This window comes from Podarcis cretensis (genome assembly GCF_951804945.1).
Source record: "Podarcis cretensis genome assembly, chromosome: 15".
In the NCBI taxonomy this organism is placed as follows: Eukaryota; Metazoa; Chordata; class Lepidosauria; order Squamata; family Lacertidae; genus Podarcis; species Podarcis cretensis.
In genome coordinates, this window is record NC_137185.1 from 4343214 (window position 1) to 4369856 (window position 26643).

Consider the following 26643-nt stretch of genomic DNA (forward strand, 5'->3'; position numbering starts at 1 on the left):
AAAAGAGGTAACCTAACTGTGTGTGTGTGTGTGTGTGTTTGGAGTCACATCTGAGACACAAGTATAATATTCTCTGCTCCCACAATAACTGCAGGAAGCTACTCAAGAATTTTACAGACACACACAGAGAGAGACAGAGAGAGGTGGGGGGGGGGAGAGAGAAGTTATCTCCCAAGCTGTCACTCCAGGTTTACTAACTGAAGATTCACACAGCCATTAAGATTTCGCTTATTCTAGCCACAAATCAGATTAGCCAAAGGCACAACAGTTCTGGAGTTAACTGAAGGTGAAAGATACACTAAGAAAAAAAGGTGAATAAACCACAAGATTTAAAAAGGAAGCCAACTCTTTATGTTGTCATACATTTATCTTTATTGTTTCTAAGTATTTTTTTTAAAAAAACACAATAAAACTTTAAGCACAATGTATCAGTGGCTACTGTTTCAAAGGTACAGCTATGGCTTTGAATCAGGCTTCCTCAAACTTGGCCTCCAGATGTTTTTGGCCTACAACTCCCATGATCCCTAGCTAGCAGGACCAGTGGTCAGGGATGATGGGAACTGTAGTCTCAAACAAAACATCTGGAGGGCCGTGTTTGAGGAAGCCTGGCTTTGAATATACAAGTAGATCCACATTAAGGAGAAAGGTACTGTACAATGTATCAAAAACAGCTTCCATTCATTGTATAGTGTAAGCAGCAGACTGAATTAACCCAGAGCAAGACTAGCCAACAGGATGTTTGCCAGATGTTATAGGACTCCAACTCCCGGCAGCCAGCATGGCCAGTGGTGAGGGATGATTGGAGTTATAGTCCAGTAGCATCCAGAGGACCACAAGCTCTGGTTGAAAGCACCTTTGAACATTACAATATCAACCCCATCACAACACCAACAACAACATCACCATCACAAAATGTTCAAGTCATTGTTCACCTGACAATTCAGGAAGTATGTACAGGAAACTTGGGTACCAATATTAAAAAGAAAACACAAGCAATCTAGACATTTAAAGTGTAGCCTCAGTTTTCAACTTCCAACTCTGATGAGTGCCCTCACATACAAGCTATGTTTGGAATTTTTGTCTGGGATCAGTGAGTTTCATGCTCTTTGGGACAATTCTGTAGAAAAGAAGAACAGCATTTTTAAAAAGACAAATCATATTCTGTCCTCAAAGGGGAAGGGGGGGGGGGAAAGGAACTACTTTTCATTTGTAAGACATTGCTCTAAACTACAGAAGTCAACAATCACAGACTGCCATATTTTGCTGCCATATTTCTTATGAATTGTGTTAACTTTTGCAGAAGTATCACATATCACTGCCTATCTGAATTCACACACCCATGCCAACTAGACAAGAGCAAGATTAAACTGGTGCTCATACACAGGAGACCTGCCACTACAGATAATAAAGATGCAGATGGAACTTTCAATGCCTCAGTACTTAAGGAATGATTGTGGAAGTCTTATTCCACCCAAGCAAGAGCCCAAAATATGTTTTGTAGTTAGGTTTCAAAGCATATCTGTGAAAATATTTAAAGGGAGCAGAAAGTGTGAGCCCATTCTTTAGCGCTTCTCAAATTTGAGCAAGTGGTCAAGTAACGATTTCTACAGGCAAAAAGGTGGGAGAGGAGGTATTGCCTTGTTTCTATTATTACTTGTTAAATTGTGGAGTAGGAGAGGAACATAAGCCACTTTTCCGCTACCGTGGCGTGTTTTTATTTATTTTTCTGCTGCTGGGTGAATCAGGGTCTCCTGGGCAGCGCAGCAGCAGAAGACGTAGCAACAGCAAAAAACAAAGACGTGACTTTTGCTGCTGCACTGTTGGATAAATCAGCTGTTTGGCAGGGTAGAGTGATAGCAAAAGACTTGCCTTTTGCTGCCGTGCTACCCTGGAGACCAGACCCCCTGAATCACCCGGCCAGGCAGGTGGAGATGCTGGGCACCAAAAGTGGCACCTGGACATCGCCATCAAGTCGCAAAAGGCCAGTTGCAAGTTGCAAAATGCAACTGGCACCCGCTAATTTCGAACCCTGTCTGGAGCTACTCAGTAAAAACACAGACAAGATCCCCAGGGTTCAGAATTACCTGTTTTTCTGGGGTATCTGATACTTGAAGAGTCTGGTACATTAAGTGCTGCATTGCAAGTTCTTCTTCTTCAGATAGAGGTGAGATCTGGGGACAAGAAAGAGGAACATCTTAAGCAGGGCTGTTTACATTCTGCAATAAAATAAATATTGTCCTCAAGAACCTCATCAAATCTTGTCTCTAACCCAGACCCGCTGTAATGTTTTGTAATTTCTTTTGTTAAAGGTCATTTGTTCACATTCCTAGCCATATTTTAGATCATCAAACTAGATTGGCAGAGGGTTCCAACTTCCAATCAAATATGAAGGAAACAAATATATATGTGCCATGGCAGGCCTTATGCTAATAGCTTCTATGTCAACTTCAGATGTTCCTCACTTGTGAAATTCGTTGGTTGCCTTTGCCAGGTCTTTGAGAAGTTATGCTGGGTGGTTTTTAAAACCCCCAGTTTGTAGAGATTTAAAATCTGTAGGTTTTAGTAATTTAGTAATATGTAGGATATTCCAAGGCTGGGGCAACCCAGCCAGATGGGCAGGGTATAAATAATAAAATTACTACTGCTACTACTATTATGCAGGGTAAGCCAACCTGTTGCCCTCCAGAAGTCATGGGAACTCCAACTACCATCATCCACAGCACAGCTAAGGGCCAGGGAGAATGGGAGTTGTGGTCCAATGCATCAGCTACCCTTGTCCCAGGATATGTCTCACGAAGAGTGATAGAATATGGGCTCTGCCCCCTAGCCAACACTTTGCAACAGGCTCCACAGCCCCCAACCCTCTGACTCCAGCCAGTGGATCCCAGGAATGTTGCATAATAGATCCTACAACTCTGAAATCTTCCAGATCTTGTTCTAAGATATGCCGTGCGACTGATCCTGGAGCTCACATAGCTTGTGATGGGAAATGCCAAGGCCCAACTGAGTCAAACTGAAACCCAGAATATGCTCAATGAGCCTTGCTGGCCCATTAAGTCCGGGATCCTGTTCTCACAGCGGCCAACCAGATGCCCCAGTGGGAAGCTCAAAAGCAGGAGCTGAATACCAGCAGGTGTACATTTCAGACCGATTACTCGCAGATGCACACTTCAGGCAACTTATCTTCTTTCCTGGCGTTCCTATATGCTGATGGAGGAAAGTCCAATACTCTCTGTCTCTCCCTATATCTATACATGTGCACACACACGTCCCTCAAGCCAGGCAACTCAAGAGCGCTACCTCCATTCCAGTGTGGTGCTGTATTTCCTGAACCAGCTTCATTGTTTTGGCCAGAGTAGCACGGATCGACCGCATGGACTCCCGCCGCTCAGTAGAAATCCTTTCTAGCTGCTCACACAACATTTTGTAGCGAGACTTCACCAGTGACAGCTGCTGTATGACAACCAGAGGATTCTCCTGTTGCCAAAGCAAGGAAGATGCACACAGTTGGAGGAGAAGCAGAAACGGGGGGGGGGGGGGAGAGAGAGAGAAAGGACCCTCAAAACACAACACAAATGGGAGGCCTACCCAATCAGATTCAGCTAACTGGAAGGTTAAAAGTCACAGCCACACCATACACTTAAAGAATCATGGGAACCATAGTTTCTACCCACAGAGCTACCATTCACAGCACCCTTAAACTAAAGTCTCCATGATTCTTGGGGAAAGCCATGTGCTGGAAGCATATGGTGTGGATGTGACAAGAGAACTTGCACAGTGCAGACGTGGTGATGTTTTTCAGGCAATTCTCCTTGGCAAGTATGTGAGTCAGTATACCATGGGTTGCTAAAATTAAATGAATTAGAGCGCCTGATTCAGACATCTGAGATTTCCCCACCACCACCCATAAATTTCAGCAAATTAAAGCATGTACATACCTATGAGCATCGCTGTGTAATATTTAAGCCATGTTTAATTCCACTGTCCACTACCACAAATTCAAATGTTTGTGGACAAAAAATTAACATGGGATACTTTTTTAAAAAGCTTTGTTTACTGAATACAAATAAAATAAACAAGCTGAATTAGATTACTCTCTGGGGCAGTGGCAACCAACATGGTGCCCCCAGGGATGTTGTGGGACCGCATCACCCATCATTCCTAGCCATTAGCCATGATGGCTGTGGGTTGATGGGAGTTTCATTCCAATGACATCTGGAGAGCACCAAGTCAATTAAATGTGCTCTAGGACACCAGAAAATTTTCTGATGCAAATTTCCCTATGTAAATCCGGCTAATTTGCATATGGAAAGTGAATTCTAACATTTTCCAGAAAACTCACACCACTACTTTCAGCACAATCCTAGATAGGGCTACTCAGAAGTAACCCCATGTGGTTCAGTGGAGCTTACTCCCAAGTAAGTGGACAAAGGAGTGCAGCCTTAAGCAAAGTTGTTGTTGTTGTTGTTGTTGTTGTTGTTGTTGTTGTTGTTGTTGTTGTTGTTATTGGGATGCGGGTGGCGCTGTGGGTAAAACCTCAGCGCCTAGGACTTGCCGATCGTATGGTCGGCGGTTCGAATCCCCGTGGCGGGGTGCGCTCCCGTCATTCGGTCCCAGCGCCTGCCAACCTAGCAGTTCGAAAGCACCCCCGGGTGCAAGTAGATAAATAGGGACCGCTTACCAGCGGGAAGGTAAACGGCGTTCCGTGTGCTGCGCTGGCTCACCAGATGCAGCTTATCACGCTGGCCACGTGACCCGGAAGTGTCTGCGGACAGCGCTGGCTCCCGGCCTATAGAGTGAGATGAGCGCACAACCCTAGAGTCTGGCAAGACTGGCCCGAATGGGCAGGGGTACCTTTACCTTTTACCATTATTATTATTATTATTATTATTATTATTATTATTCATTTCATTTCTATAGCTTTATAAGGGGCTGGGGACTCAGTGGTTTACAACCTACATTAAAAGATTCAGTACCTCTTTAGACAGTCCATCAGCATGCCCTTTCACCATTTCAAACTCCAACATTGCCTGAATGTAATTCAGGTCGGATTCGGCTTTCTGGAACTAAAACACCCAAATGGTCAGTCACAATTCTGTTATATAAATTGGAAACCAAACACCCCTACTGTTCCAGTACACACATAAGCGCAGGGGATGTGGAGAGAAGATAGAGAAAGGTGCACTAGGGCTGGGCAATGTCAGCTTTTCAACTTCACAATGTATCTGCCGATACATCCCGATGTTGAAACCTGGCCGAGGGATGCCCTCTGCTCCCAGTGCTCAGCAGCAGCAGCAGTATCAGGCAGCCTTGGCACCGCTCACCATTCCACAAGGTGTGGGGTGCAATCCAAGCTTTGTGGAGCAGGGCTGTCTGATGTTGTCAAGCACTGGGTCTGGCAGGAGCATCAGGCAGCATCCACAGCCAGGCAAAGCCTCATGCATTTGTCTGCCTTTCCCTTTGCCCCAGCAGGCAGGCGGGCTGCCTCTTCCTCCCGATCCACCAAGGCAGTGATAGATGAAGCAATTGCACACAAAATTTCACCAGTGGAACAAGCACACTGCCAATAGCATTACACTGGATACAACACATAGGCTTCGATAGTTCCTGTTTTGTGTTTTCAAAACTTTGACAGCAGAGGCACATTTCCCCTCACCCTGAATTGAAACTGGAGGTTGAGTCCACTCTTTTATCTGAAAAATGTTTAGTTTAATTGTGTTCAAGAACTGGCTTATTGCCCAGGAAAGAGACCTTGCCCTTGGGTTTCTTCACAAGTCACATTCTGGACTTCCTACATTGCAAAGAATCACCTTCAAAGGCAGGTAGTTCTCCTTCATCCAACCAGAAGGGAACATATGGCACCTATGACACCTTCCCCTCGATCCAGCACAGGGCCACCTTCCCTGGCACAAAAAATACAAGACTAGGTGCTGTAAGCCAGCTTGAGCTTGGCTTAACTGTGAAAAGGCAGCATGCAAATGATGGAGTAATGGACCGACTCAACGGAAGATAATTTTCAATGTTCTTAGCTGCCCTGAAGGTATACAAAGAGGCAAGTTTTTATTATCACATTTCTACCCCACCTTTCCTCCAAGGAGCTCAAGGTGGCATACATGGTTCTCTTCTTTCCCACTGCCCCCCCCCACAACAACCCTTTGAGTTAGAGTAGGTTGAGGGACTGTAACTGCCCCAAGGTCACCCAGTGTTTCATGGCTGAGCAGGGATATGAATGCTGATGTCCTGGGCCACCACACTGACCCTCTCTTTTTTGAGAAGGAGTTTGAGAGAACGAAGTGTGATCATTTCATTCATTGGGCCAAAAGGAGTTCTCATACAAACCACATGCAAGGTATAATATGCAATGGTACCTTGGTTCTCAAATTTAATCCATTTCTGACTCCCAAAATGGTTTGAAAACCAAGGCGCAGCTTCCGATTGACTACAGGAGCTTCCTGAACTCAAGCAGAAGCTGCGTCGGACATTTGGCTTCCGAAAAACGTTCGCAAACTGAAACACTCACTTCCGGGTTTGCGGCGTTTGGGAGTCAATTTATTTGGAAGCCAAGCCGTTCAACTACCAATGTACCACTGTACTAGCATGAGCTCTGTACATAAAGGGAGATCTGCTTATGGGGTGCCAAATCTGGGTTATGTAGTCTCTCTCCCACATAATTACCCTACAAAACTCATCCTCTTGATAGCTCCTCTTGCCAGGCATTTGATAAACAAGGCTGATGAAGAGATAATCAAGCTTACAATGTTACCATTCCCCTCTATTCATGATTACTGAGCCACCAGGGAACTGAGTAAGACAGTGGGATGACAGGGGCATCACTTAATTAACGGTAATCAGTTCCTTAAAGGAGCTATTAAAGACTTATGGGAATCGCAGCTGCACACCCAGTTCAGAGAAACAGCCCAAGGAATGTCTTCAGAGGAAAACATCGCTTTGGGAAGGGACTTTATTATTTGCCAGATTTAGCCATCCAGATCTTGGAAATGTTATCTTGCCATACGGATTGGCCTCCATATTAAAAGTTGGGCCTAGCTAGTAATTAAAGGCTTCCTACTTAGAGGCCAAAAGGTGCCTACGTATTTTAACATGCTGAAAGAAAAAAGAATTAAACCAAAAGAACAAACCTCCCTGCAGGTCAGAAGGCTGGAGGAGGGATGTCTAACAGACAAAGACCTGTGTTTCCTGACTTTGGGCACAAGAGGGCAGCACACCATGCATTCACCCTCAAAGGAGACTATGCAGTTATAGGGCATCAGATCCCTTGGAAAAGCCATCTCCACTGGGGTCCCCCTCCACTGCCCTCAGCTGTCACCTGGAAGCAGCACACTCCAGCAGGCTGCCTTAATGGAAGAGATGGGGAGCAGAAGCCCCATTCCCAGGCAGCTCTGCTGCAAAACTAGCCCCACCAGGCACCTCCTGCCTTTGCTGGCCATTGCGAGAACTACAATTTAACTTGGGGAAATCATGCCTGACTTTGCCTCCCCCACCCCCATTCTGGAGGGTCTTTTTTTAGCTGATCAAAACCGTTATTGTGATCACAAGAACCCAAAATACAAAGCACATGCAATAGTTTGTAAAAGAATGCAAAAAGAGACAGGCTGTTGGATCGGACCTGTGGCCCATCCAGCATTCTGTTCTCATGGTGGCCAACCAGAGGCCCTAAGTGGGAATCCTGAAAACAGGACCAGAGTGCAAACAGCACTGTCTCTGCTTGTGATTCCCAGCAACTGGTACTCAGAGGCATATTGCCACCGGCAGTAAACATAGCCATCCTGGCTAGTAGCCAGTGATAGCTTTATCTTCCATGAATTTGTCTAATCCTCTTTTAAAGCCCTCCAAGTCAGTGGCCATCACAACTTCTTATAGAAGTGAATTCCATGTGTAAAGAAGTACTTGGCTTTCTGTTTTCTTGCCACCTATCCAATTAGGGATTGCAGGCAAGGAACTCACAACGTTAAAGCTTGGATATGCCTGATGCCCAAAAGGTTGCATCTGAAAATTGTAAGCATGCCCTGCTATATACCCAGATTTCCAGATTTCAATTCCATTGAAAGGAATTACATGGTCATGCTGGGAGCTGCTCTATCAGAAAACTAGCAGTCCATTCCAAATTTCCAGCAAGCTACACATAATAAGAGCCTCTTTCCAGCAGCAAAATAAATAAAACTAGTGCCATTTCTCAGTGATCACAAGCTTGTTGTATCATGCAACAGGCAGGCTGACCTCACAAAGTGATACCTAGTTACCAGGGCTGTCAACAAATTAAAGAGGAAAAATGATAGGTCATTAAAAAAAATAAAAATCTTTAAATAAAATGTGCATCTTGCCAGCAGCTCCAGCTTTGAGATGCTGAAAGACGTGCAAGGAAACTGGAATTTAACAGGCAAAAGCTGCAGTTTCAACTATCAAAAGGTGCCACTCCTAATTAAAAGGAAATTAAAGGCCATCCAATATTCTTCTATATCTTCTATTACGGCAACATGCCAGAATCAATATAGACTTTTTTAAAACTCTCAAAGATAGTTGTATCCTTAACCCACAGCTCCATCAATTAGCCAGAGAGTCAGTTTTAAGGAGGTAATAGGAACACAGGAAGCTTCCTTATACCGTCAGACTGTTGATCCATCTGGCTCAGTATTGTCTACACTGACTGGCAGCACCTCTCAAGGACTTGGGTCAGCATTCTCTCCCACCCCTACCTAGCGGTGGCAGGGATTGAACCTGGGACCTTCTGCATGCAAAGCAGATGCTCTACTAGTGAACCGTGTCTCCTTCCCTATCAAGTGACTGGCAAAACACACCAGACTAAAACAAATCCCACCAACCCAACCTAACCAAGGTGTGAATAAGCAGAATTTATGGTTACTGGACAACACCCCATTTTGGTGGTGGTTGATCATTCCTCCATTGCCTTCTCAAAGCAGCCCTCCAGCAAATCAACTTGCTAGCCTGAGCCTTTGTTCACTAAATCTCCGCCTAATGTTTGCAGGCCTGCTGTACAGTCATAAAAGCAAACACAAAATCTTTCCAGCCCCCTCTGCACAATTCACTTACGTGGGCTTTGAAGAAACAGAGAGAAGCCACAAGGCCACTGCTGAGGGTCCTGCCCACAAGTGCTTTGACAATACTATTGCACTGCTCATTGGGAAGTACAGTAGTGCAATGAAGTCAGAGCCCTTGTCAGCAGCAAGTGCTTTGGAGAGATGTTCTGCACGAGACACATTGCAAGAAGCCTTCAGAACAATGAATAGGCTACTGAACTTTGAATTTATAAATGAACTTCACAATAAGATAAAGGTACACAGCTTCTCCTCCTTTTAAAAAGGGCTGGGGAAGCCTCCAAACTAAATCATAACTCCCGACACACACATAACTCTTTCCAGCAGGCTGTTTGCAACTCACCCACAGTCCATGTTAGTTTGATCTCACCTCATTTTGAGTGGTCTAGATCAAGGAAGAAAGAATTTGGCTCTTTTCTGACTGGGTGCTGATGCACCATTGAACAACTGCAGTGGAAAGCTAGTAACTGCATAAGGCTGTTATTTATGCACATGTTATAGCTGGGTGCACATACCAGTACACCAATTTTAAAATTCCAGCTATATAGAGGAGTCCCCCGCCCCTGTTTCAGACAGACACACAGACATACAAAAGACTGCATACTTCCCTTCAAGTCGTCACTTTAGCTGACTGAGCATCGCTGGCCAATGCCCTTTTAACATTGCACTGCTTTTTGTGCACGTTCACTAGTAGTACAACATAAAAAGGGCAGTGGACAGACACCTCTCGCCATCCCCAAGGAAGCAGAATCGAACAGGCTCAGAAGGGCGTTCTTTGGTTCCAAAAGAAAGAATAGATCCTGAAAATGGAAATGGCTTGCAAAAAAGAAAAGAAAAGCTTACAAAACATTTCAGCAACAAGAAGTTACTCTTTGAAATGCACCATCACTTTTGGTTCAAATAAAGAAAAAAGCAAGCCAGATCTTTGGGGGTGTCCGTTTCTCCTTGGGAACAAAAGTTACTTTCAGTATTTTCATTTAAATATGTGTGTGTGCGTATATCCACACAAATCCATCTTTAGAGGAGTTTGGTGTTCTTGTCAGCTTCCACCTCCAAGAAATATGCCAACTATCAAAGAAAGGAACAAGGAGTGTTCTCATCCAGCCAGCTGACCTCCTTCAACCCTTGACTCAGGATCATGGGTCTGAAGTCTCACTGTCCCCTCTCTCAAATCCACCAGAAATGGAGAGAGGATTCTTTGAACCCCTCTCTGGAAGAGGACAGTGATACGGTCTCATACTCCAGATCTGGGAGTGCCCTCTGAGAAATTTTGAAAGATGAGTCTGAATTATGACCACGTATTGCACCTGTATTTCACATGTTGTTTGTTCTCTTTAAGACCCTTGGCAGGGAAGACAAGATACACAATTGGAGGCCTTTCTCCCAACAGCGTGCAAGTTAAGCTGGAGTGTGCTACATTTCTTGCAGCTTACTCCTAAAGGATGGATTTCTGACCACGGTCAGGCCCCTTGCTTGGAGGACTGACACAAAGCAAGCTGTAGACTCTGTCAGATCAGCTGCCATTCCTGGGACGAAGAAAATTGCAACAGCTACAGGTCAAATGTTACTTGAGCCCAGTGGCGTAGCGTGGGGGGTGCAGGAGGGGGCCCAGCCGCACCGGGCGCAACATCTGGGGGTTAGGGTTAGGGGGCGCAAATCCACGGGTTAGGGGGCGCAAATCCACAGGTTAGGGGGCGCAAATCCATGGGTTAGGGGGCGCAAATTACTTGCCTTGCCCCGGGTGCTGACAACCCACGCTACGCCACTGCTTGAGCCCAAACATTATATATTAATAATATAAAATAGAAACCAAAGTTCAAGCTCACCTAGATGGTGCTATATCATACAAATTCTGCTTAAATAAATAAATACTGCTTTGCATATGTTTATTATTGGCAACCGCTACACCCCACAGCTGGTGGATCTACGTACATGGGTGGCAGTTTATAAAGAAATCAAGTCATATATTGGTAATATAAAAGCGAAACCCAGGTTCAAGTGGACATAGATAATGTTATGTGAATTATTGGTTCAAATGGACATAAAAATTATTTTGGCAATTAGAGTTGTTGCTTAGTAGTGGCACCAGCCTGAACTCTATTTTCCCTCCCATGGAACCCTTCTACACAGCCTTATCTTGTTCCACCTTCTCTCTAAGAAAAAGGACCTTTGATGAATGATGGGTGGGGAAATGGACCAATCCGACGGGCCACGCCCCCTCGAAGCTCTGGCCACGCCCCGTAAATAGCAGGCTTTTCAGAGAATGGGTTAGGCCGGAGGGCCACGCCCACACAGACGAGCCACGCCCCCAACAGCGAGCCTCCAAAGAGAAATGGACCAAAACCAGCACGCCCCTTTTTGTCCTCCCCTCAGAAGATAGTGGATTCGCCTAACGGAATCTTCTCCGAAGCCTCTCCGCGGTGTGTGGTTGGGTCCAAAACGGCGGGGGGGGGATGGGAATATCCCCTCACATTTCCCCCTTCCTCAACTGTTCCTTCCCCCTCCCGGTTTTTTTTTCTTTCTTTCTCCCATTCGTTGGTCCCACATTTTCAACGGTCGGCCCCTTCCCTCAAGAAAACCGCAGCCAGAGTCGTCGCGACGGCAGCCCCGGGACTCACCATGGTCTCGAGCGTAGTAACCGCCGTCTCCATGTTGAATAGTTGACATTCCTCAGGCGGTGGCATTCCACCCCTCTCCCCTCCCTTTCGTTATAAGAGGAAGGGACGGCGCCTCTGATTGGGCAGCTGTCACCACGTCCTCTGTTTCATTGGATCCTGTCAAACACAACCTCGCGCCTATTGGGGAACAAAGCGTACAGCCCCGCGGCATGAGACAGCGACTCCTATTGGACAGGCTCGAGACTGTGGCGGCTCTGATTGGTTTGTTAAGAGAAAACTGTAGGGGGCGATAACTGGGCTGGACCGAGAGACTCCATTAGTCAAAAGGCTCAACACCCGGTTCTTCATTGGTCCCGTTTTTTTCTAAGGCGGGTTGACATTTTGGCCACCCTTTTCTCGTCCCTCCTCTTTCCCTTTCTCTTATTGGCCCCTTTTTCCAGACCTTTAATCTGGTTGGCTATTGTTTATTGATTGGCTGGATCTGCAACCAATCTTGGGACGCAGGATGCCAATAGGTTTTTGTCTCAATAGAACACTGGCGGCAGCACGGGGAACTGTGATTGGCTGTGGCGCAGGCTGCTAGCAGTTTGAAATGTTGGGCGTGGCAAGGAAATGTTGGCATGTGTCAAGAAGGGCGGAGTTTTGGTTTTTTAAGGCGGGGTTTTTGTTTAAGATATGAAGAATTGGAGGATGGAATGAGAGCGCTCGTAAGTATTCTGCTTTGCGGGAACCACCTGCTTCTTTCTGGCTTTATTGAGTGGGGAGTCAGGTGTGTTTCCCGTCTGGTGATGAACATTGCCATTTTTTCTTCTGTGAAATGGGTACATACTTCTGTGCCCCCTATGAGAGTTTTAGATTTCCATATGCGCCCGCAGCCTCAGCAAGAGTGGGGAAGGCCCCATATTTCAGCTGAGCTTCTGCTTGTTTGTTGTTGTTGTTGTTGTTTAGTCGTGTCTGCCTCTTCATGACCCCATGGACCAGAGCACGCCAGGCACTCCTGTCTTCCACTGCCTCCCGCAGTTTGGTCAAACTCATGCTGGTAGCTTCGAGAACACTGTCCAACCATCTCGTCCTCTGTCATCCCCTTCTCCTTGTGCCCTCCATCTTTCCCAACACCAGGGTCTTTTCCAGGGAGTCTTCTCTTCTCATGAGGTGGCCAAAGTACTGGTGCCTCAGCTTCAGGATCTGTCCTTCCAGTGAGCACTCAGGGCTAATTTCCTTAAGAATGGAGAGGTTTGATCATCTTGCAGTCCATGGGACTCTCAAGAGTCTCCTCCAGCACCATAATTCAAAAGCATCCATTCTTCGGCAATCAGCCTTCTTGATGGTCCAGCTCTCACTTCCATACATCACTACTGGGAAAACCATAGCTTTAACTATACGGGCCTTTGTTGGCAAGGTGATGTCTCTGCTTTTTAAGATGCTGTCTAGGTTTATCATCGCTTTTCTTTCTTTATGCTTGTTTACTGTGCTTAATTTATATGTTGCCTTTCTGCAATATGCCCAAGACAGTTTACAGTTTTAAGATGCTCACTCAGATGAAATACAACGTAAAGTTAGCCCTGTGGGTGTGGAGAGGATAGATCAACTGGAGCAGGATATGATTTTGGCCGCCTTGCCTGCTTGGCTTGCTTCATCTTTTCCACAGGGTGTGTAAAATGAATGCAGATATTACAAGAGGTCAGTACGCCTCCAGTGACCATATTCCAAAGGAAATCAAAATCTGTTTCAGTGTGCTGAATTCCTGAAAACTCAACACTTGGACAATGGCAATATTTACATCTGTGGTAGGTGGGTGTTGGTTTGTATGGGTGCTTCTTGGGCATGATGTTCCAGCTGGCAACACCTACATATTTAAAATCTACGCTTGGTCTTTTTAAAAAAGCTGTCATTTTTTTTTAAAGGGTATGGCAGGATTCCTGTTACTCATTTGTCCCCTTCAAACAAAGCTTCAGATCAAGGACATCTAACAGGGATATGATTTAGCCGGAAGTTTAAGATAGAGAAAATGGGCAAGGACAGTCAACGGCGTCGAAAACTGAGAGCGAGAGCAAAACGTTTGGCAAACAGGAAGGAAGTTATCATTCAGCCTCAGTGTTCAAGTTCTCTCCCTCCAAAGTAAGCACCTCTGATCTTTAAATTTTTTCTGTTCATTGTTCTTTATATGACTAGTCATCACAGTTGCCTTGTTTTCAAACCATTGAAAGTGACCGAGACCATTTACGTAGCAAGAAAGTAATAAACTGCATATAAAATTGTTGTGAAAGTTGGGTGCTTCCCCCTCTCTCTGCCAAGTGGTGGCAAGAGCCCATGGGGTTGCAGGAACTCAGCCAGGGTATGTGGAGACTGTAGTAGCTTTAAGAAATACGGTTTATTCACCTATTTACACCTTCAGTCTGCATGGAGGGAGTCCAGATCTTACAGCATAGCCATTTCAAAAGGGGCTTGTACCCCACAGCAGTGCAGCCCTGGAGTCGAAGGCATCTCTCCCAGTCAGCCCTGCAGCCAACCTGCTCAAGATGGATCCCAGTCCATCTTCCATCTTCTTCTCCTCACCAACCCTTGCTCAAGATTTTTTCCCCCTGTCACCTCACACCCAGTTACCCTGGCAACCTACCAAACCCCCGTCTCTGTTCTCAGGGCAAGGGGGGAGGACAGTTATCTTGCATCGCCAATGGCCCTATATTTTTTCTTGGCCAGGTCATGTTGCATAGGCTTGCACAGGAATTCATCTGCAGCTTGTATTTCTCCCTTCATATCCCAAATAATGAAAATCCTACCATTTATTAAATTCTAGGTTTTGGGGGTCCCCTCCTCCCAAATCTATAGCAATATCATTGTAATGCTCATGCACTGCTTGTTCTAGTATGGAAGCCTATGGAAATGAGGAGGTTTGCTGTGCCAAAGACAATAGGAACCATCCATGAAAGTCACCTTTTAAAAATTTTGATTTGGTGTTTGTCTTTGGTAGGCTTCCAGTTTCACCCTGCAGCTGGAGCAAACCTCTTTACTCATGGCCCTTGACATTTCTGAGCATTGCAGTAGCGAAGGCTTTACAGACCGCAGGGTTGTGTCTGTACAGGTGGTGCCAGAAAAGTGTTGGACGGGTAAGTTTTTGTTCATGTGATCTTTTTATTTAGAATACTGAAAACTGTAGTGGCACCAGCTTTGTCTGTTTGAGCTGGAGGGCATATGTGGAATTAAGAGAGTGCATGATGAGTGACCGTAACGAAATGGAGGTGTAGCCTGACATAGAATGGCTGCCACATCTAAAAGAACAGAAAAAGTGACAAAGGCAAGAATTGTGCAAGGATGCCCCACCTATCAATGTGGGGGACTTTACCTCCATCAGCCCCCATTGCACTGGCTTGCAAAGAGACATTCTTTGAACTCAGTGCAGAATGGAAGAGAGCGAGAGTGTCTAATCTTGGCACCCAGTTTAATGTGGATGTTTTGGGAGGAGGGTGTTCAGCCTAGGAGGGGCTGAGCCACTCCATGCTCACTGGTGGATCCCGCGCTTCACATGAGTAAAAGTACTGGGTTCAATCTCTGACGCCACCAGCACAAGGGATCCTGAAAAGCAGCGCTAGAAAGGATGACTCCTCGTTGCCATTCAGAATCTACAGTAACAAACTTAGACACAGGGACTGCAGCTTAGTGGGAGAGCATCGGTTTGCAAACAACGACTCCCACTTTTGATCCTCAACACTTTCAGCAAGGATTGGGGTAAGACTGCTGTTGGCAGGACATCAGGTGTGGGGCTGTTGGACCAGACAAACATCTTGATCGATCAAGCAGGTATCTTCTTAAGTTGTCTGGGCGGGCTCTGGGGTTCACTTCACCTGTCACCCTTTCTTTCCTGGGATCCTGGTCACAGGTTTTAAAATCCAGTGTGATGATTGATTGTAGCAAGAATTTTAGGCTCCCTTTTTCTCTTTGGAAATGGCTTTTCATTTCAAGCAACCGCTAGGATGTTGGCAGTCAAAGGCCCATTTCCTGCTTTTGAGGCCCACCCCCAGCCAAAATGAAAAAAATAACGACCCACCATTGGAACGGATATATTTTTATTCATGTTAATGAACATTTTAAACTCTGTATAGCTTAAGAAAAATGATGTCTCATCAAATCATGTCTCTTACCTGCTCAAATTTGCAGCACTAAGCTGAGAGTCGCATTTGAGTTGGGTGCACATTGAAACAAATTGCCTCCAAAAGTTAAATGTGAAAAAAACTAAATCTGAGCCCCCTTTTGAACGTGGGACTCAAGGAAAGTGGCCCTCCTGTGTCCTCTCCCCCCACTGTGTTGGCCCGGAATGTCAGCTGCTTTTCTGCTGCCAAGTGTGCATATACATCAGGCTTATGCCTAGCTCTGTAGAAAATCAGTTTCTCTTGCTTCTTTTCTGCTCTCCCAGTTCTTTCAAGCCGTCAAAAAAATTGTATCTCCATCAAACACGTGTCTGCAGGAGTTGGCTGCGCTCCGGGAACGGTTAGAAAAGCTGGAAACTGAATTTGCCAGCCTACAGTTGCTGGTCAAGGTAAGTCGTACTTTTTACAAAGTTTGTAGCAATCCAATCTGCCACCTCCGGCCAGCTTCTGTTATTATTGTAATGAATTTATTTGCTTCCTGACATTCCTACTCTGGAAACAGGATCCTGGAAGCCCAAACCATTGGCAAGACTTTTACCTGTGTGGAGGGGTGGGAACTTCGTCTTAAATGTTATTTCTTTGCCGCAGGCAAATACAGTGGTACCTCGGGTTAAGTACTTAATTTGTTCCGGAGGTCCGTTCTTAACCTGAAACTGTTCTTAACCTGAAGCACCACTAGCCGCCGCTGCACGATTTCTGTTCTCATCCTGAAGCACAGTTCTTAACCCGAGGTACTATTTCTGGGTTAGTGGAGTCTGTAACCTGAAGCATATGTAACCCGAGGTACCACTGTAGCTGTGGACGAGTCCAATTTGTTGTGGTTTGTAGAATGTAGATAATAATTACTTTAACATTAATCTATGTACTGCTTAATTCCATAATAGGCTTCTAGGTAGCTTGCAGGTATAAAACCCAGCTATTTCAGTTATTTATATATACCGCTTAATATTCACACGTGTTATACAAGCATTAAAATATAAGTATCCGAAATTCTATTGTGTAATAGAAACTGCTTTAATGTTATCTTTTTGTTGTTGTTTTTTCACAATCATGCGGCATAGACGTTTTATGAAATAAATAAAAGGAAACATATGTTGTAACTGGGAGTTTGGGGGGGAGTTGGGTGTGTGCATGCTAATGTGGTTTAGTAAACTTTCAAAATGAAAAGTTGATGCATAAGAGCTTGCATCCCATAATTGAGTTGACAACCTGGCCGCTCTGGTGCCTTACTGCCAGATTAACATTTCCTGCTAGAAAAATGCAACCTGTGTAGTACGACTCATGCAACACGTTGGTGGCTAATATAGAAACAATAATTGCCAAAATAATTATACATTCTTTATCAATCTTCTGAGCAAAATACAAAACCTTGTGTAAAGCCACAGAGACTTATGAACTACCCAGCCTAAGATGAATTTATTGTTAAGTTGTGGGTGAACATATCAGACAACACAGCGATTCTTCAGACAGCTCTTGTTTATTCACAGGCCTGAACTGAACTGAACTGAACTGAAGGGTTCAGCCAGCCTGCTTATATAGGGCTCCACTACAATGTAACAGTAACAACTTTCTGTAACTATCCAATCACTGAATGTCACTTTCAATTCCTTATTTGCATATGTGGACCTGAGTGAAAACTATCTACAGTATCCCCCTGCTGGCCCAGGGTGAGAACTTCAGTACATAACACTTATAATGTCTGGTTTCAATGCCAGGGCGAAACATGTGCAAAACACTGGCACGTTGTCTACAACTTCATTAACATCCATCTGCAACTTCATTAGCATCTCTCAGTATTGTGAACAACACCGAACCTACCCTTTACTGGTATCTTCATGAACTCACCTAAAAGTTAAAGAAAACAAAAGACTGAGTTAAGCATTTGAAAAATCCATTGAAACCAGACATTATAAGTTCATCTTAAGTTGGGTAGTTCATAAGTCTCTGTGGCTTTACACAAGGTTTTGGATTAACATTTCCAGCTGATAAGACTTCAGATTTCTCTATGTGCTGAATTGAATCCCCCTTGCTGATTTCTCCCTCTTTCAACAGAATGGAACTGTCGTGCCTTTCTCGGAAAAGCCGCCTTGCCAGATGCAGTTGGAGAATCCGGAGCCAGCTTTTCCCGCGCATGCGCAGCTGGGCCTTCCAGCATCTTTGCCTCCACAGCCCTTGGCTCCCCCACCTCCCCCACCCCCTCCCCCTCCTCCTCTGCCCCAGCCTCTACCTGCACCTCTCCGTCTCAGAAGAGCTGGTGGCAGTAAGACACCGGTAATGTGTATGGCAGCGAGAGTTCCTCTTAACTCTTCTAATTGGGTTTAGGTTTTTCCTCTTGTCCGTTTCAGTTTCTAGCCTGCTAGTAGCATATGGGTTGGTGGGAGCAATCCAGGGATGGGAAACCCATTTTCAGCCTGGGGGCCGCATTCCTCCCTGGGCAGCCTCCTAGGGGCCGCTTGCCAATGGTAGGCGAAGCTAGAGGTGAGCAAAGGTAAATGATTCCAAGCTTATGCAGACAATTAAGAACCTAAGTTCATTGTAATACAGTAGTTAGCTGATCTCTGATTCTCAGTTTTTACATGGTTTTTTTATTGTACGTACAATTGCTGTAGATAGCTTGGTTTATTTTTTTAATGAATATTACCGTACAGAAATCTAACTATGTAAGTATTTTATTTTATTTTTATGTAGCATTTCACTGCTCCCCACCTTGAGCCCCTTTAGACAGAAGAGTGGGGTAGAAATTTAATTCCTGTAGGATTTCAGGAGGAGCTGAAGGATGTTGAGTCGGAGACTTTGTTGGTCAGTGTCGTTGAGAGAGCTGTGGATTCTGAACCTCTTTTCTGTCCACTTCCTTCTTGGATCCAGGCAGCCTCATTAAAAAAAGACGTACCCATGCAGATAACCCTCCAGGACCTCCTAAATGTGAAACTAAAGAAGGCCCAACGCGGCATGGGGATAGACAAGGTAAATTCGGAAAGGCGTATTAAATGTGCTTCACATTTTGTGTTAAATGCTCTGAGCTGAGCTGTTTGGGCCCTGCTGTCAGATGATCGGCCACTGTATCAGAATGGTATTGTGAAGGACTCCTAGGCTACGGAAACCTGGACAGGTGTAGTGTTGTGATGGTGCCAGTAACAAACAAACAGAAATATCGGCAGGAAACAGTCCACTTTCAAACACTGATTAATAGCATAATGAATGGGACCTGAGTGAAATTGGGCTAAGTGGAAGGGGATATAATATTGGCCAAAACTAAACAAATCAGTGTCCAGGTTGATTCATACGGGGAGAAGTGGCCCTTGGTGTATTGGGGAACTGAGCTGCATAAGGCTTTACAGGTCAAAACCTGCCATTTGATTTGTAACAAAGGGAATTCTTTGAGCTCAAAAGGAAGGTTTATTGTATGGTTGTTTGTTGTTTTATGAATCTGAGAGTTTGAATCAGGTTTTTGTAGTTAGCTATGCATTTGGGGTGGCGCTGTGGGTTAAACCACAGAGCCTAGGGCATGCCAATCAGAAGGTTGGCAGTTCGAATCCCTGCAACGGGGTGAGCTCCCGTTGCTCGGTCCCTGCTCCTGCCAACCTAGCAGTTCGAAAGCACGTCAAAGTGCAAGTAGATAAATAGGTACTGTTCCGGCGGGAAGATGAACAGCATTTCCGTGTGCTGCTCTGGTTCGCCAGAAGCGGCTTAGTCATGCTGGCCACATGACCCGGAAGCTGTATGCCAGCTCCCTCGGCCAATAAAGCGAGATGAGCACCGCAACCCCAGAGTCGGCCACGACTGGACCTAACGGTCAGGGGTCCCTTTACCTTTATGCATTTGTGTAGTTTCTTTTTCCAAATCCATTGATTTTCTATTATGAAATAAGTTTCAAAAGCATTTGCAGAACATTTTAAAACAAAATTTTAAAAAATTCAAAGATGCAGTTTATCTTGGGAGAGTGTAATAAAAAACAATATGATAGTGGGTTAGACCAGACAAATAGATTTGATTTTAGATTTTCAGCAATAACTTAATTATGTTTGTGCACTTTTGAGTCATTTCTATGAGTTACGAAAGCTACCGTATTTTTCGCTCTATAAGACGCACCTAGTTTTTGGAGGAGGAAAACAAGAAAAAAAATATTCTGAATCTCAGAAGCCAGAACAGCAAGAGGGATCGCTGCGCAGTGAAAGTAGCAATCCCTCTTGCTGTTCTGGCTTCTGGGATAGCTGCGCGGCCTGCATTCGCTCCATAAGACGCACATACATTTCCCCTTACTTTTTAGGAGGGAAAAAGTGAGTCTTATGGAGCAAAAAATACGGTATCTTTGTAGTCACATAAAACCATTTTGATTATTTATATGATTTGTAAAAAAACATACATCTTTAACATCATTTGTTCTTTGGCTGTAACCAAAAATGTAGCAGCTTGTATGATTCTTTACGATACTTAAGTTAAAACAAAAATAAAGCTTTGAAAATACAAAAACACACAAAACACCACTTTCAATTGAGCCCGAAAACTAATTGGTAGCTGATGCAATTGGGCCAGGGCTGGCGTTTCAGCCTCAGACTGCCTTGCCCTAGTCAACGTCAGACCCCTGAATTTGGCCTCAACTGCAGTTTCTGGACAGCCTTCAAAGGCAGCTCCACGTATAATACATTGCAGTAATCTAACCTAGAGGTTACCATAGCATGAAGAACAGAGGTTTGGCTATCCCTGTCCAGGTAGGGGAATAAATTATTTTGAATGGCAAGTAAGAAATAAAATAAAAACTTGAAGCATGGGAAGTCCCAATAAAAAATTTATAATTTAGGCAGAATATTTGGACTATTTGATATGTATTTGTATAATTTGGAACATTCAATGTGATTTGATTGGATTGTTAAAATGGGAAACTTAATAAAAATGTTTTTTTTTAAAAAAATAAAAAATAAAATAACATCCCCAGACTTCAACAAGCAGTTAGCTTCCTATTGTCCTGAAGTCACCTGCAGTTTAAGCTATTTAAGGTTATGTTCGAACTTCAAGGGAATGGGGGTTGGGGAGAGGTATTGGTAGGGTTTATTTAAAGCAGAGGGATCTCCACGGCACCAATCTGGCCCAGGCAAGATAAACCTTGCCAACCCCGATTTAGAGGGTAAAAACAAGAAATAATGGAGAAGGGAAAGGGCCCAAGAAAAACTTTCCCCCTGATAAAATTCCTCTCAAAGGCCCTGTGTTGAAGCTTCTTTCAAAAGGTATGGTGCAGTAACAGGTCTTTCTTTTCTTCAGAGGAGATCGCCGTTTGAGAGGCGCAAGGCATTAATTACCCTCTCTGACTTGCAAAGCATCAATCTGAAATCCAAAGCCCCAGGACCACAAGCTCGGGTTACCAGTCACTTGATGTAAGGCACCTCTGACCTTTCTACAGATTTTATGTGCAGCGTTAACGTTGGTCCACTTAGGAAATCTGTATTTTAATTTTCCTGTTTGCTCTTCTCTCCCCCCCCCCCCAGCACTCCTAGCAGAAGCAGCTTAGATTTCCGGAAACACTTGAGAAAAGTCGCTATTGAGAGGTAACCATCTATATAGGGAAGTGGGGGTCATTCTCCCCCTTTTTTCTTTCTTTTAGCTCATTGTATGATCCAGCCCAGACCCTATGGTCGTCATTTGAGGGAGTTCCGGGGTGAGGACAATGAGAGAACGGGGCCTTCTCTGTGGTAGCCCCCATTTTGTAGCATGGCCTCCCCAGGGAGACCCACCTGTTGCCAACCTTGTCATCACATCAGCACCAGGCAAAGGCACTATTTCTTTCCTCAGGCATTTGGGTAGAACCAATAAAAGGAGGCTTTCCCTCTGTGTCTTGAATACATTGATATATTTTTATGAAAGCGTTTTATTATTCCTGTAAGTTGCTTTGGGATATGTTGCTCTGAGAAGTGAAACATGAATCCAGTTAACCAAAAGACAAGTTGATGGCTCCCAGCATAGACTGTGTACCCTTTTTTTCCAACTTCCCCCGCCCCAGGAGCCCAGGTGGAACCCCATTAAGCAACAAAGAGAACATGGAGACTGGCACAGGACTGACACCCATCATGACCCAGGCTCTGCGGCGCAAGTTTCAGGCAAGGCTCTCTAGGGATCTCTGTTGGGTTGGAAAAGCAAGTGTTGAAAGGGGGCTTTGAACGCACAGTCCCATCTTCCCAAGTCAGGGGTGGGGAACCTCGTCCCCACAAGGGCCACATTGCCCTTGCAGGGGAAACCTTCCGCAGGCCATGTGCTGGGATGGGTGGGGCTAGGGGCAAAATTGGGAGGAGCAATGGAGGTGTGACTTGTACTTTTGTACACTAGTCTACATTCCAACTGCAGAAGACAGAGGCTTTTTGCACATCTGTATGTGTTTGTTTGTTTGTGTTTGTGTGTGTGTCTGTATGCTTGTGTGTATGCACACACACACACACACACACACAGAGGCAACCCCCATTTGCACAGGGGTTATGTTCCGAGGCAACCCATGTTTAAGTGAATACCGTATTTTTCGCTCCATAAGATGCACTTTTTCCCTCCTAAAAAGTAAGGGGAAATGCGTGTGCGTCTTATATAGCGAATGCAGGCTGCGCAGCTATCGCAGAAGCCAGCAGAGCTTCGCTGGGAAGAGGCGCTGCACAGCTCTCCCTCTTGCTCTGCTGGGTTCAGCAGAGCAGCGCAGCGCCTCTTCAGCAAAGCGGGAGGAGGAAAGGAAGGGGCTCCGTAAGGGCTCCCTTCCGTTCCTCATCCCACTTCGCTGGGAAACCAGCAGAGTAAGAGCCGCTGTGCAGCTATCGCTCTTGCTCTGCTGGCTTCAGCGATAGCTGCGCAGCTTGTTCTAGCTTTTCAGGGAGATGGGAGAAGGGACGGAGGGCAGCCCATCTGTCCCTTCTCCCACCTCCCAGAAAAGCCAGCAAGAGCTGCTCTATCTTTAAAGAGCCGCGCCGAGCCGAGCGAGTGTGTCTGCTGGCTTTTCTTGTTTTCCTCCTCTAAAAACTAGGTGCGTCTTATGGTCGGGTGCATCTTATAGAGCGAAAAATACGGTATTTGAAACGGTATTGAAAAAGCCTGCAAGTAGCGCTTTCCCCCACCCCACCCCTTCCCGTTCCGCTCCTTTTTGTGACGTTTTCAGGTCACTTCTGGGTTCGGCATAATGCACGCTCAGATATTGAACGCGTGTAAATGCGGGGTTGCCTGTGCACACTCACACCCCTCCCCATTCTCCCCTAGCCCAAGCAAGAGGTGTTGCTACAATTAACATGCATTCTGCATCTGTACAAAAGAACTTGAGGGAGGGGGTGAGGTGAGGAGTCCAGCCTGAGGAGAGGAAGTGGCTTTAGGAAGCATGGGCAGAACGGCGCAAAAACTGAAGTTGCAGCCAGAAGGAAAAGTCGAAACCTCTCTTTCTCTTTTCTTGACAGTTGGCTCACCCAAAGAGTCCTTCTCCATCCCTGTTGCCTAAAGGAAGCAGCTTTGAGGAGCAAAGTTAGCATCTCCTGTCTACCTGCAATTCCCCATGCTGGTTTTCTGGCCTCTGCTGATGGGCACTAATAATGTGGAAGAAATTTATTTTTCAATAAAATACACTGAGAGCAGGGAGGGGAGAAGAAAGGATGATCTTCATCGTCCTTTGGAGCAGAGGTCACCATCCCCAGGTGAAACACACAAAGGAGAGACAATACAAGTATTTTTTCCCCCAGCCTACATGCTGATTTTTATTCCTTTATGGCAGAGATAGAGAAGTTGTGGCTCTCTAGATTTGTTGAACTACAATTCCCAGCAACATCCAGAGAGCATCCCTTCTTGCTTAACACCATACTGGCAAATATGAGGTTATCACTATAAAGCACCTTTAGGATATAAAATACCTGCATGGGGAATTGGGTATTCCTTGTTTTATTTGTAACTTACTTGAAACATTTATATATATATTTTAAAGTATTTACTATTTTTAAAAAGATTTGGGGAGAGAAACAGTTTTAAAAACTCCCAAGTTCTTAAAACTCAAAAGTGTGGCAGTCAGTCTTGGAAATTTCATCTAAAGTGTATGTGTACACATGAATTTGTGTATGTTTTCTCCATAATGACCCTTTTTAGCTTCTCTTAGAGGAGGAAGTATATGTTTTCCTCAAAAGGGAAAATGCCCCTTTCTCTGAGGGGGAAAAGTGAATTGCAGAGGAAGTCTAACATGCCTTTGTAACCGGAAGAGGCTGTATGTTCAGTAAACCTCAAATGAGGTTTTTGCTTCTGCTTTGAGATCCTGATGCATGTTGAGTCGTTCCTGACACCCTGTTGGTCTGCTGAGAGGCAATGGGGTTCTGCCATGATGGAAGAGGTTGGAATCATCAGCTGGTCATTCAAACACTCCTTAAACAATGTGAGTAGCACCTAAAGCTATTTACAGAGTGTGCCATTATGTACAGATTGTATCTGTAAGATGGAGACTAGGTTCTGGTTGAAGATGACAGCTATTGTTTTCAAAGTGCTGATGATGCTGTGAAAGCTGCTTGTCTGCGGGGGTACAGGCTTCTCATCGGTCCTGCTCTCTTCGGTCAGACTGGGTTTTAAAGAACTCCAGAAACTTGTTTAACTGGAGATTCATCAAACAGAGGAAAGCTGGTGAAAAAGCCACAGCAGCTCAGCTAAAAAGCTGTATCGGCAATCTGAAGAATTTATTGTTTGCCTCGAGTCTGCTTGCAAGTGCATTAAAAGGCAAAGTAAATTTGCAGGACCCGGAAAAGAAGCTTCAGCTCATTAGTTTCCCAAGGCTGTTGACATGCTGTTTTTGCATCAAGCCTATGCCTATGAGCAGCTCAAAAGGGTGCCAGCATCAAATTGCCTTGGCGGTGCAATGGAAGGAAATGCCTTAAGTTAGATAGCAATCCTTTCAATTCAGACACTGTGGTAACCAACTCTTGGGCACATAACTCTTGTTAACGTTTATTTCTCCTTTAGATGCAGTTGGGTTAGATCCACACTATACATGTAAAGCACAGGTGCTCCCCACCCGAAAAACACAAAGAATTCTGGGAATTGTAGTTTACCCCCACAGAGCTGTTGTTCCCAGTAGTACAGTTCCCAAGATTATTTGCGAGAAGCAATGTGTTTAAAATGTATGGTGTAGAATGTGGCCTTAGCGTTTTGAAGGGATATTGTGAGCATATGTGCACAAGTGGCGCCAGTTTTCTCCTGATATGCCTATGACACATTCTTGTGTAGCTTGGAATATTGGAGATTGTTCATCTGTGCAAGGACAGGGGCCTCTTAAGAGCATCCTCACAAAAGTTCCCAGGGAGAAGCTTTAAAATAAATTGGAGGGTGTGTGTGTGTGAAGCTTTGTAGAACAAGGATCTGGACCCTGTGGTCCTGCCAGACAGTGTTGGACTACAACACCCATCATTCCAGACCATTGGTTAAGCTGCCTGTGGATGAAGGGATTTTGAGTCTAGTGACACCTGGAGGACCATAGGCTCCCCAGCTTTGCTGCAGAGTAAACAGACACCCTTCAGTCTGTCCATCTGAAACATGGAGCATTCCAGAAAAAAGATTGAACCTTTAGTGCTAAGGTAGAGATGGCCAGTAGGCTAAAGTTTTCCTAAATGTACACGTCTACATATGCATGCTGCGTTATACAGCTGTAACCCAGCTCACCTAGTTACAATTATTTACAAGTTTACACTGTGTTTCTGCATCTGTTTCTTACCCATTACTCATTTTATTGCTGTTTGTTGTGTGTGTCAATTCAATCGCTTTGCTGCCTACCTCCTGCACATTTCAAAAACAAATAGCTTCTGTAGCTACCTGTGGCACAATTTGGAGCAACTTGAAACTAAATATTGTAAAGCAGTGTGGACTGAAATCAGTTCAATAAAAAAAGAATATGGCACTCTGCTGGCTTTCTTGTTCTGCTCCTCATTCATGTTCTCTTTAGAAAATAGTGTTTTATTATTGTTCAAGATGATGGGTCTCATCAGAAATGTATTAAGTGGTAGCCAACGACACTTGGTAGTCCATTTACATGGCTGATGTATGCTTCAAGAAATGGCTGTAGCTCGGTGGTAGAGCAATCAGCGCTGCAATGCAGAAGGTCCCATGTTCAGTCCCCAGCATCTCCAGATAGATGGGGGGGGGGGGGAGAGGAATTTTAGTCTCAAACCTGGAGAGCTGTTGCGAGTCAGTGAAGAGGATGCTGAGTTGTCTGACTAATGTGTGGTCAGAGTCAGCAGGACAACAACAACAAACCTATGGTTACTTGAAACATACTCAATAAACACACAAGACGTAACCGGCTGTACTTTTGAATAAATAAGGTATTGTATTGTAGATTTCAACAAAAGTCTCATAAAGTTCAGTGAAAAAAGCAGAAGACCCAGTGGATCAGTTCATTCTCTAGTCAGTTCATGCATAAGGTCCATACATGTAAAAGTATCTATTCAACCTGTCTGTTCAAAGAGTCCAATAATCCACATGAAGGGTTGTTTCAGTTCCACAGAATCCTTTCACAGAGTCTAAGACAAGGATTTCCAGAATATTAGCCTTGTTTCGCCATCCTAGGCTTCATCAGTAGAGCAGGCTCATATGTAATATTACAGGATAGTGGATCTTATAGCATTGTAGTGATTGCAGTAAACTTTATGAGACTTCCGTTGAAATCTACAATTCAATACAATGAATAGTATATCTTATTTATTCAAAAGTACAGCCAGTTACGTCTTGTGTGTTTACAGAGTCAGCACTTCCTATGTGCTATACCCAAATAGTGGATAGTGGGCTGCTGCCTACATAAGAGATAAGCAAACTTTTAGACTTGTGGGA

The 26643-nt window shown here is 44.7% G+C and overlaps 2 protein-coding genes across 5 annotated transcripts; one reads left to right on the forward strand and one right to left on the reverse strand.

Annotated features, from left to right (window-relative positions):
* Positions 1–348: 348 nt before the first annotated feature.
* On the reverse strand, positions 349–11821 carry SKA2 (spindle and kinetochore associated complex subunit 2). Of its 2 annotated transcripts, none has more exons than XM_079955928.1 (5): positions 11693–11821; positions 4977–5066; positions 3301–3477; positions 2085–2171; positions 349–1117 (listed from the first exon to the last, which is right to left on the reverse strand). In XM_079955928.1, the coding sequence occupies exons 1-5, from the start codon at positions 11756–11758 to the stop codon at positions 1088–1090; spliced, it is 450 nt and encodes a 149-aa protein (XP_079812054.1). In that variant the 5' UTR covers positions 11759–11821; the 3' UTR covers positions 349–1087. The 2 variants fall into 2 exon arrangements, with proteins under 2 accessions (XP_079812054.1, XP_079812055.1); XM_079955929.1 differs by lacking the exon at positions 11693–11821 and adding an exon at positions 5811–5838.
* PRR11 (proline rich 11) lies at positions 11248–25714 on the forward strand. 3 transcript variants are annotated; one of them, XM_079955821.1, is made up of 10 exons: positions 11248–11494; positions 13597–13810; positions 14664–14799; positions 16104–16226; positions 17890–18108; positions 18703–18801; positions 21094–21206; positions 21318–21377; positions 21830–21926; positions 23250–25714. In XM_079955821.1, exons 2-10 carry the CDS (start codon positions 13701–13703, stop codon positions 23316–23318), a joined length of 1026 nt encoding a protein of 341 aa, XP_079811947.1. In that variant the 5' UTR covers positions 11248–11494; positions 13597–13700; the 3' UTR covers positions 23319–25714. The 3 variants fall into 3 exon arrangements, with proteins under 3 accessions (XP_079811947.1, XP_079811948.1, XP_079811946.1); XM_079955822.1 differs by lacking the exon at positions 11248–11494 and adding an exon at positions 12134–12347; XM_079955820.1 differs by lacking the exon at positions 11248–11494 and adding an exon at positions 12135–12399.
* Positions 25715–26643: the final 929 nt, after the last annotated feature.